General features: G+C 37.9%; 1 protein-coding gene across 3 annotated transcripts in view; it reads left to right on the top strand.

The window, feature by feature from the left end:
- Positions 1–12,012, top strand: part of RELN (reelin) — a 530,126-nt gene that overhangs the window by 434,629 nt on the left and 83,485 nt on the right. For all 3 annotated transcript variants that reach the window (XM_055133703.1, XM_055133707.1, XM_055133712.1), the window contains exons 35-38: positions 229–369; positions 480–657; positions 7,681–7,765; positions 8,602–8,784. In XM_055133703.1, coding sequence (XP_054989678.1) covers positions 229–369; positions 480–657; positions 7,681–7,765; positions 8,602–8,784 — 587 coding nt within the window. The remainder of the gene's footprint in view (positions 1–228; positions 370–479; positions 658–7,680; positions 7,766–8,601; positions 8,785–12,012) is intronic.

Raw genomic sequence — 12,012 nt, 5'->3', positions numbered from 1 at the left:
TCTCTCTCTCGGAGACATTCAGAGAACCACGTATAAAAGAAATGGTGAGAGACATTTTTAAAAGGCTGTTTCAAGACAAAACAGTGCGGGGTATGAGAAGAAAGCCGGTGAGATGAGAGAGGATCTGGTGCCTAGCAGAAGGCACTTAAGAAAATAAAAGACAACTGCAGTCATATATTCCCATGATCTCAAAGTTGCGTGTCAAACGGAGTGTATTTTCTTGGTTAGATCTCCCAGGACTCGCTTCAGATGGATTCAGACCAACTACACCACAGGAGCTGACTCCTGGGCCATTGATAACGTTGTGCTGGCCTCAGAATGCCCTTGGATGTGCTCAGGACGAGGGATTTGTGATGCTGGACATTGCATGTAAGTTCATTGGACTGTGTTTTTCTTCACAATGTAAATGTAAAGAATGGCTTCTTGAACTCATGAAAAAAAAAAACCAACGCCTTTCCTCCACTTATTTTTTCCCTCAGGTGTGATCGAGGCTTCGGTGGCACCTCGTGTGTTCCTATTGTTCCTCTGCCTTCAATCCTGAAAGATGATTTTAATGGAAACTTGCATCCTGACCTCTGGCCAGAGGTGTACGGTGCCGAAAGGGGAAATCTGAATGGAGAAACCATCAAATCTGGAACATCTCTCATTTTTAAAGGGGTTAGAGAAAGATTCTACTCCACTCCTACTGAAAGCTCATTCTTCACTCATTATTCACAAATAGAGTTTCTGAATTTGATCAGATGGCATTCTCATTAATACTTAGTTCAAAATATGCTTTCTCTTCTAGTCATGAGAATTGCTTTTGTAAAAAAATAATTTAGGCATAAAAGTTTTTCTCTTTGCTTTGTCAGACCTTCTCTACTATCTACTGAAATTATATTTGTGGGAGTTTTAGAGTTTCTAGAATCTTCTTTCATAGAATGTAGCCCTTTATATGTCATTAACTGTTTAACTTCTGGCCTTAAAGTTAGTTGTATTAAATCTTTGCCTTTCTCTTTTTCATTTTTTCCATTTCTTCCAACCAGTAGAACCATTTGGTTCTACAAAAGCCACATATTAAGTCAGATTAAATAGCATTCTCAAACATTATTGTTATAATTTTATATCCCAACGTAGGTATCTTATTAGAAAGATGTTAAGCAATTGTATGAAACTATGTATTAAGCTCACACATTTTCCTATATGAAAACATGTTCTAGCCTGCCTCTCTCAACATGGGGCAATCAACTAATCTAGTTGTGCAAATGAAAGCTTTACCAAAAATCTGTATGGGTTTTTCTGCAACCTTAATGATTAACACCCAACACTTGGAAAATTAGACACCCTGGAACTTTTTCAATTGCAGTTAATAAATGCAGGATATCATTGTTTGAGTCCAGAATTCTTCTCAATTTTGGATAAGGAAAATAAGTTATGAACCCAACAAAATTGAGGTAAAATATCTTAGGTCTTTGTTTTTTCAGTCTTAGTTAAGGATCTCTAAGCTATCCTACATACAACTCACTTCTGATCTATTTGAAGTGATTAGCAAGACAAAAACGTCCTGTGCCTTTTCAGGTTCATATGTCTTGACCTGATACTTTTTTAAATTTATTTTTTGAGTCACCCTGAGATACGTAATTGCAAAGCAGTTCATTTTTAAGCAGTAGAATTTACCTGGACCCTTGACACAATCAACAAGGAAGATGTAACATCTTTATATTTTCCTCTTAACCATCCAAGTACAAAAACAGTCAAATATTACTAAACTTATAATCTACCAGCTCTGCATTATGTAGAAAAGGCCCAGTGTGTATGTACTATTCAGTACATTGCAGTTTGACCTAGAAAGGCATACTTTTGTGAAATTATCATTTTTTTTATGTTTTTGGGTTTAGGATACTATCAGCTATTAAAATAGCTTGCTATAAAAGAATTTCTTATATTTAGCACAAATAGATTATTGATCATGAAAAAATGATGAGAGCAGAAATATATATAAACTAAAATATATATATAGGCTATAATGCATGCAAAAGTAGAGTCTGACAATTCCACCATGCAGTTATTGATATTAAGTACTGAAATATAGACAAATGATGCAAATATAAAAGACAAATATCTTCACATAACAGATCATGTCCACTTTTTAACAATATTGCTTCTACAACGTATAGTGTAAACTGAGTCATTTTATAGCTAATTTACTTTTTCTATAGGAAAAAATTTTATGCTCTCACTCCAAAATCAAGAAGGAAGATTAATCATTAATCATTTCCTTATCTAATTGTCAGCAGGGGCTTTTATTAATTGGCCCTATCAGCTACCCACCTGAAAGCTTTTTATTATAATTAGAAAAAACCACATTTCCCCATAATCTCAAATTCCACATGGCATAAAGATATTTGATGTTGTATGCTTATAAGGAATAAGGAGAGGGCAGATATGTTGAGATATGAATTACAAGCCCTATTTTGGTGTTAGAGACCGAGTGAGAGAGTGAATTATTTGGCATTAAAAATAAAAGAAAGAACATCAGCTTTTAACTTGGCAACGGTCAATCCTGACTTGCCTTGTGAGGTTCTATGATAAATGCATTTTGCTCTTTTTTGTTATTGTTTGGGTACCAAGTAATTCTTAAATTCTAAATTTAACAACATCTGGATTTTTGTTCTGAATTTTTGATTCTTCCAAAATCAAAAGTTAATGTAATAAACCATTGCAATTTTTAGAAGTATAGAGGACACATTTCAGTCTCTATCTGACCTAGGTGGGTTCAAATCCTGTCATCACCACCTAAAAACTAAGCACTCTAGCAAGTTGTTATTTCTTTGAATTTATTTATTTGCAACGTGAGAACATCTTTCCCTTGGGGATGCTAGATGCTTTAAAGGAGTAAAGTATTATTTTAGAACCCAGCATGATGTAGGCTCTCAATTTATGGCTGCTATTACAAAATCCACTCCATTTACATTTTTCTACTACTGAGGAATATGGTCTATTATAAATGTGCAACCAGAAAGGAAGAATTTACTTACTCTAGCTAAAATCTCATTTTTTTATTCGCTGTTTAACAATTAAGAAATCAGTTGGCAGTTTCCACATAGTCCTAAAACCACTAGAATTGCTTCTTCCAGAAGTCACAACTAAAAATATAAAAGACCTGCTTGGATCTTAGGATATTTGCACTGCATAATTCTATTCTGCAATCCTGTATATACATGGGAAAAAGCAAGCTTGGAGGTGTCAATCCCAGGCAACCAGAAATAGTAAATTAGCAGAAAAAATTACTAAAGCTAATGTGATTCCTTCCCTCATTTCTGCACTTCTCTGCATGAACCACTCCAGCATCGGCAAAGAGACTTGCTTTAGTTATGCCTTATTGAACTTGACCACGTAGGGGGTGTTGTGTCAGTCTGAACGAGAGCCTTCCAGGACTGTCAGAGCCTACAGAGGGATAGTGAATTCCAAAGAACCCTTGAAACCCTATAAGTTCCCAGCTTTCATCGAGAGCACTTGTCACATTTTCTGTTTCCTCCTTACTCCTCTCACAACATGCTGAGATCAAACGAGGCTATTTTTTTTTATTAGTGAATCACCGAGGGGGTACCATTACAGACTTACAAACTTCCATGCTTACGTTTCAGTCATACAATGATCAAGTACTCATCTCTCTACAAGTGCCCATTTTTCACCACCAATGGTCCCTGCATCCCTCCCCACCCCATTCCCCACCCACCTACCCCGCCTCTATGGCATGGCATTCCCTTTTGCTCTCTCTCTCTCCTTTTGGGTGTTGTGGTTTGCAATAGAGGTATTAAATGGCCATCATATTTGGTCTATAGTCTACTTTCAGCCCGCCTCTTCCATCCCAAGCGGGCCCTCCTAGCACCCTTTACTTCTTGGTAGTCCTTTCTCCATCTGAGCTGCCTTTTCCCCCAGCATGTGAGGCTGGCTTCTAAGCTATGGAGTAATCTTCCTGGTACTTATCTCTGCTGTTTTTGGGTGTTAGTCTCCCATTCTGTTACTTTACCTTCTACAAATGAGTGCAATCTTTCTATGTCTGTCCCTCTCTTTCTGACTCATTTCACATAACATGATACTTTCCATGTTTCTCCACCTATATGCAAATTTCATGACTTCATCTTTTCTAACAGCTGCTTAGTATTCCATTGTGTAGATGTACCAAAATTTCTTTAAGTAGTCATCTGTTCTAGGCACTCGGGTTTTTTTCCAGATTCTGTCTATTATAAACAGTTCTGCAATGAACATATAAGTGCAGATGTCATTTCTACTATGCTTTTTTGCATCTCCGGAATATATTCCTAGAAGTGGTATTGCTGGGTCAAATGGGAGCTCAATTTCTAATTTTTTGAGAAACGTCCATACTATTTTCCAAAAGGACTGAGCCATTCGGTATTTCCACCAGCAGTCTGTGCATGGTTAACTTCTATCTTCAGTGCATCGTGGTCTGCAAAGGTAGTTGACAAAATTTCTATCTTCCTGATTCTATTGAGGTATATCTTGTGACGCAGCACATGGTCTGTTTTGGAAAATGTTCCATGTGCATTGGAAAAATAAAATGTTTATTCTTTCTTTTCGGGATGCAAAGCCCTGTATAGATCTATTAGCTCTCTCTTCCATCTCTTCCTTCAAAGCCAGTGTTTCCTTGCTGAGTTTTAATCTTGTAAGAGGTGATAGGGCAGTGTTGAAGTCTCCAACTACTATTGTGTTGTTAGCAATGTCCTTGTTAAAATCTGATGGCAGTTGTTTTAAGTATTTAGCTGGTTCCTTATTTGGTACATACACATTTAGGAATGTGATTTCTTCCTGCTTTACATATCCCTTGACTAGTAAAAATTTGCCTTTGCTGTCCCTTCTAATCTTTTTCAACCTGAAATCTATGTTGTTGGATACTATTATGGCCACCCCAGCTTTTTTGAGGGAGTTGCTAGCTTGCTGGATAGTTTTTCATCCTTTGACTTTGAGTCTGTGTTTGCTCTGACTGTTCAGATATGTTTCTTGTAGTCAGCAGAATGTTGGGTTTAGTTTCCAAATCCGTTTTGCCACTCTGTGTCTCTTAATTAGTGCATTTAGACCATTGACATTAAGGGAAATTATTGTCATGGGTTTTGTGCCATCGTTCTGTAGGGATTTGTTGTGCTTGTGGGGTTTCTTCTTGTCTTATACTAGCCTCTTTAGTCCTTCTTTTAAGTTTGGTTTTGAGTCTATGAAGTTCCTGAGCTGTTGTTAATCCATGAAATAGTGTGTCATTCCTTCAAGTTTGAATGAGAGTTTAGCTGAATAAAGTATTCTTGGTGAGGTGTTCATTTCATTGAGTTTTCACTATATCCCACCATTGTCTTCAGGCTTAGAGGGTTTCCTCTGATAGGTCTGCTGTAAATCTAAGGGGTGCTCCTATGTATGTGATTTCCTTCTTTGACCTTGCTGCTTTCAGTATTGTGTCTCTATTTGTGGCATCCATCGTTCTATCTTATGTCTTGGAGTCTTTTGACTAGGGTCTCTTTTAACTGGCACTCTTCTGGCTCCTTGGATCTGGATGCCTGACTTCTCCAGCTCTGGGAACTTTCCAGCAATGATATTTTTAACTGTGGCTTTTTCACTTGGGTTGTCTCCCTGTCCTTCTGGTACTTCGATGAATCTAATGTTGTTCCTCTTGAAATCATCCTCTAGGTCTCTGATTCACCTAAGAGCTATTTTGAGGGTTTTTTTCCCATTGCTTGTTGTTGCCTGTAAGGTTCCTGCAGCTCATCTTCAAACTCACTGATTCTGTCTTCGGCTGTGGCCATTCTACTATTGAGGGCACCCACGGAGTTTTCAATTTCATCTACAGAATCCTTAATTCATGACAGTTCATTTTGTAGCTTTTTTATTTCTGCTTTCATTTCTTCCTGTATTTTCTCAGCTGTCCATTCCATTGTTTGTTTCATGTCCTCCTTTAATTTATTGGATTTCTGTTGAGCCATTTCTTTAAGTTCATTGAATATCTTCAATATTTCATCTCTGAATTCTTTATCGAAGAGCTCATATTTGTGGGAAATGCCTGTTGAGGCGCCTGGACCCTTTTCATCATCTTCTCCTTGTGATGGGATTTTTGTTGTTTCTTCATGTTTTTGTAGTGGTGTGGTGGTGGAACCTTCCAGTTCACTATCAGTATTGCCCTCTTCCTCTCAGGTGCTCCTCAGCGGCTTAGGTGAGGTCTCTAGAGAAGCTTTGGAGAATGTGTTTTTTTATATTGGACTTGTAGAGCTTCTAGTGATGCCAGTATTATGGTGCAATTGGAATACACTACTGGGCTATTGTCCTAATGTGTTTGAGATGGCCAGGATAAGCTCCACAGAATTAGGTGATGGAAATGAAGATGTGATTTCCAAGTGCCAGGAAAGGGGAAAATAACTGCGGCTGCATGAGCGGCTGCTCACCCCAAAACAGGCCACGCCCACTTCTGCGGAGGCCACGCCCACTACCAGGATGTTGGTGGGGTGCCAGATGGGGGACAGAAACCTGGGAAAGGGAGAAAACCAGGAACAGCGCTGGAGGGTGGCTCAGGGGTGGACGGTATGGGGCTCGGGGAGGTGGGGCGACTCACGGTCCAAGGAGACGCCTGAGGCATAGGCACGGGGGAATTGGCATCCCAGTTTCAATTATTGACCTGGGAAAAGGAGAAATTCGGGAGTCAAAGCTTTTTTTTTTTTAAGGTCTGTAGATAAGAAATGCTGTTGCTCCTGCTCGACTTTTTCTTAAAAAGATGAAAAAAAAAGTGAAATCTGATTTAGAGTCAAAACAATGAACTTATGTTACACAGGCCTGGGGAATGAAAGTCATTAAGATTGGGGAAGGAGAGGCTAGTGATAAGACCTCTCCATTTCCAAATAACTGCAAGCTATAGTTCTGGGGACTCTTGCAAGGCTAGCACTACATCAAACTGTACCATCAGCCCAACACATGGAATGTTCTCAGGGTCCCCACACAATATTTCTGGGGTTGGCTCCTTTTTAAGAAGAAAAAAATAATGGGAAGATGCAGCCAGAGATAGTAAAGTGGATAAGACACACAACTTTGCACACAGCTGACCCAGGTTTGTTCCCCAGCACCCCAGATGGTCCCCCAAGCACCACCAGGAGTGATCCCGAAGGACAAAGCCAGGAATAATCCCTGAGCATTGCCAAGGATTTTTATAATTTCATAATAATTTTATATAACTATAGTAATTATACTAGTTCTAAGGTAGTTAAATGTATCACCATTTTCCAGTCTTTCACTGCTACTCTCTAGCTGTAAGAAGTTCAAAATTAAAAATTTAAGTTATGACCCCAAAACCAAGCACAACAACCAAAAAAAATAAAAAGAAGAAGAAGGAAGAACATCCATCTTTCTTTTAAAAGTAAACCAGGGGCGGGGCTGGAGCAATAGCACAGCGGGCAGGGCATTGCCTTGCACATGGCCGACCCGGGTTTGATTCCCAGCATCCCATATGGTCCCCTGAGCACCGCCAGGGGTAATTCCTGAGTGCAGAGCCAGGAGTAACCCCTGTGCATCTCTGGCTATGACCCAAAAAACTAAATAAATAAATAAAAGTAAACCAAATATTCATTTACTAATGTGAGTTAACTATATAAAAATCAAAGGAGAGTAAGTTTGTAAATGAAGATTGCTTACCATGTATACTTTTGTTTTCAGGAAGGACTGAGGATGCTTATTTCAAGAGATCTAGATTGTACCAATACTATGTATGTCCAGTTTTCACTTAGATTTATAGCAAAAGGTAAGTTATCAATTCATTACTACAAGAAAGTTTCTCCAATTGTAGTAATTTTCTTTACTATAATTCAGCCAGAATTGTAGTAAAGATAATTTTGCTCCACAAAATTTAATGACTTGAGGCTCATACTTAAAATTTGGGAATATTAAAATCAATTCAAGTACATACTTGTTCACAAATGTACTTCTATAATACAAACCCATGTTAATATAAGAAGATAACTCCTTATTTTATAATAATTTTATATAACTATAGTAATCATACTACCTCTATGGTAGTTAAACGTATTACCATGTTGTAGTCTTTCACTGCTACTCTCTAGCTGTAAGAAATTCAAATTAAAAATTTAATTTATGAAAATGTGGTGGCTTCTTTTATAGACATGAACTCACAAAAGACAATTCCTTGTCATCTTACCATTTTATTGATCAAGTAACTTCCTTGCCAAATAATGCCATTTAGGTGTAATAAATTTTCAAGTAAACTTCTGCGTGTATCTTAAAGTTGAAATTTCTAATCTGTTGTGAAGTTATGATCCTTGTAGAGTCAATAAATTTTGATGTAATATTTCCTAAATAAAATGACAAAAGATGAATCCTTATATATGGGGGTGTGGGGTTCTTTTGTATGAAAATCCAAGGCTTGGAGAATGTTTTGAGACATTAATATGAAAAACCTTTTCTGTCGTTAAGTTCTAAGTTTTCTTTGAAGCATTTAGGCTATAAACACTCTATGGTAGTAGAAGTTGATTTATGCATGGATACTAAAACTATAGTCTAAGATCATACTGTGTAGCCATTTTTATCTCACATCTTTTGTCTGTGTAATCTTCTTTCTAGGTACTCCAGACAGGTCTCACTCTATTCTACTGCAGTTCTCCATCAACGGGGGAATCACTTGGCACCTGATGGATGAATTTTACTTCCCTCAAACAACCAATATACTTTTCATTAATGTACCCTTGTCCTACACTGCCCAAACCAACGCTACAAGATTCAGACTGTGGCAGCCGTATAATAATGGTAATAAGAACATGTATTCTCAAGTAAAAAACTGATTGTGGCATACAAACGTATTTCTTTTTAGGTACAAAAAAAAGGTTTGTCACCTCAGTGACTTAATGATCCACACCACACGTTCTACATGCTTCACTTATTTTTTTATAGTTACAAAGCTTTCATATTTGAGTTTCAGTCATACAATGATCAAACACCCATCCCTCCACCAGTGTACATTCTCCACTACCAATATCTCCAGTATAACCCTCTCCCCCACTTCCCAACCCTCCCCCTGCATCTATGGCAGACAGTTTCCCCCATACTCTCTCTTTCTACTTTTGGGCATTATGGTTTGCAATATAGCTACTGAGAAGCTATCATGTTTGGTCCTTTATCTCCTTTGAGCACACATCTCCCATCCCAAATGATTCCTCCAACCATCATTGACTTAGTGATCCCATTTCTGTTCCAGCTGCCTTCTCCCCCAGCTCATCAGACAGGCTTCCAACTATGGAGCAGTATTCCTGGCCTTTGTGTCTACTGTCCTTGGGTGACAGTCTCATATTATGTTATTTTTATATTCCACAAATGAGTGCAGTCATTCTTAGTCTGTCCCTCTCTTTCCGACTCATTTCACTTAGCATGATACTCTCATGACCATCCACTTATAAGCAAATTTCATTACTTCATCTTTCCTAACCGCTGCATAGTATTCCATTGTATAGATGTACCAAGGTTTCTTTAACCAGTTGTTTGTTCTTGAGCCCTTGGATTGTTTCCAGATTCTGGCTATTGTGAATGGTGCTGCAATGAACATACAGGTGCAGACGTCATTTCTATTGTGCTTTTTTTGCACCTTCAGGATATATTCCCAGAATTGGTATTGTGGGTCATCATATGGAAGCTCAATTTCTAGTTTTTGAAGTGCCCAAATTCTTTTCCAAAAAAGGCTGGACCAATTGGTATTCCCACCAACAGTGAAAGAGCGTCCCTTTTTCCCTACATCTATACCAACACTGGTTGTTTTTGTTCTTTTGAATGTGTGCCAGTCTCTGTGATGTGAGATAATATCTCATTGTAGTTTTGATTTGCATCTCCCTGATAATTAGTGATATAGAGCATTTTTATGGGTATTTTGACCATTTGTATTTCTTTTGTGAGGAGGCTTCTGATGATTCCTTCTCCCCATTTCTTGATGAGTTTGAGGACTTTTTTTCTTGTGCAGTTCTACTAGTGTCTTGTATATCTTGGATATTAATCCCTTATCAGATGGATTTTGAGTAAATATTTGTTCCCATTCCATGGGCTCTCTCTGTATTTTGGTCACTGTTTCTTTTGAGGTGAAGAAACTTCTTTTTAAAAAAAAAATTATTGAATCATTGTGATATAGTTACAACCTTTCATGTTTGGGTTACAATCACACAATGATCAAACACCCATTCCTCCACCAGTGCATATTCCCCACCACCAATACCCCCGGTATACCCCCCCTTTCCCACCCTCCCCCTGCCTCCATGGCAGACAATATTCCCCATATTCTCTATACTTTTGGGCATTATGGCTGGCAACACAGGCACCGAGAGGTCATCTTAGTTTGATGTAGTTCCATTTGTTTATGTTTGTTTCCACTTGTTTGGTAAGTGGTGTTTCATCCTTAAAGATGCTTTTAGCTTCAATGTAATGGAGGGTTCCGCCTACATTTTCCTCCATGTACCTTATGGATTCAGCTCTGATATTAAGGTCTTTTACCCACTTTGATCTGACTTTTGTGCCTGTTCTGCTTGCTTCATTTTTTATGAGTATCTAACTATTAATATCTTTATCATCTCTTCATACTTGACTCATAAGTTCTATTGATGATATAGATATAGTTGAGTTCTGTCACAGAGCTACAGATTTAAAAAAATTAATCCAGTATTAGCATTAGGCACTCATCAGTTGTAGTTTTTGCTGAATTCTTATAGAAATACATAGTTCTTCTAACTGTGACATTTCATTAGAGAGAAAGAACAACATTATAGCCATGACAAAGTGAGAGGGGCTTACAACAAGCAATAATGCCTTGGATAAAATATTCTTACCACATATGTGAATGTATAATTTAATAACATTTTCAAATGGTTACAGAAAGTTAATTTACAAATGTGTAATGTTTTACTGGTTCCAATATTTCTATTAAGTACTGATTATAAAATACCAGACTCTACAAAATCATACATTTAGTGACCTAAGTAAGCATGGAGCTATCACATTAAGCAAATTCTTTGCAGAAGTAACGTAGAAATTGATTAGGGAAATGTACTGCCATCTTTAAAACTTAACCAGGGCATTTCCTTTAAAAATAATAAGTCAAAAATAAAATAATGTATAAACAAAACAAATAATCTTTTATGGTAATAAAATAAAATGAAAGTTTTATTGATGGCAGGGGGAAGGGTGACTCCTGCTTCCATGTTCAGGTTCCTACCAGGACCCAGGAGATCATAATGCAGTACTAGGAGTCAAACAAGGATCAGCATGTGCAAGGCCAGCCCTTTGGTCCCTGTACTGTCTCTCTTAACTTATGGAAGTTTGTTTGCTTTTATTTTTTAAGGCAGCTTCACCATCCAGTAAATCATTGTCTTTCTATTGTATTTGGAATGCTAATCTGATTTTTTCATCATTTCCACAACTTTTTCCAAAATATGAAAGGAAAGATAACTTCTAGAAAGAGAGAGACTTCTTTGACTTCATCTAAATCATTAGATCATTTCTACCTGTTCCAGTTTACACATTCTTTTTTTATTTATTTATCATTTTGTTTTGTTTATGGATCACACCCAGCAGTGCTCAAGGCTTACTCCTGGCTCTGCAATCAGGAATTAATCCTGGCAGTGCTGAGGGGACCAGATAAGATGCCGGGGATCAAACCCAAGTTGACTGCATGCAAGGCTAGCACCTTACCTGTTATACTATATCTCCAGTCCCTACACATTTATTTTCATCTTAGTTCTTGAAATGGGAAGTTTAGGCTACCCACCCATCTTCACAGACTCCCCTAAAGTTACCGAAGTCACAAAACAAGACTCACAGTTTATTATTTTTTGTTTATTTTTGAACCACTCTCAGCTGTCACATGGGGCTTACTCCTGGCTCTTTGTTTAAGGATCACTCCTGGTGTGGCTCAGGAGATCATATGGGGTGCCAGGGATTGAACCTGGGTATACCACCTGCAAGGCAAGCACCTCACTCACTGTATTATCTCTCTGGCCC

This window comes from Sorex araneus, chromosome 1 (genome assembly GCF_027595985.1).
Source record: "Sorex araneus isolate mSorAra2 chromosome 1, mSorAra2.pri, whole genome shotgun sequence".
NCBI lineage: Eukaryota > Metazoa > Chordata > Mammalia > Eulipotyphla > Soricidae > Sorex > Sorex araneus.
The sequence above is the reverse complement of the archived record's forward strand: the minus strand, read 5'-3'. Positions and strand labels throughout refer to the sequence as shown.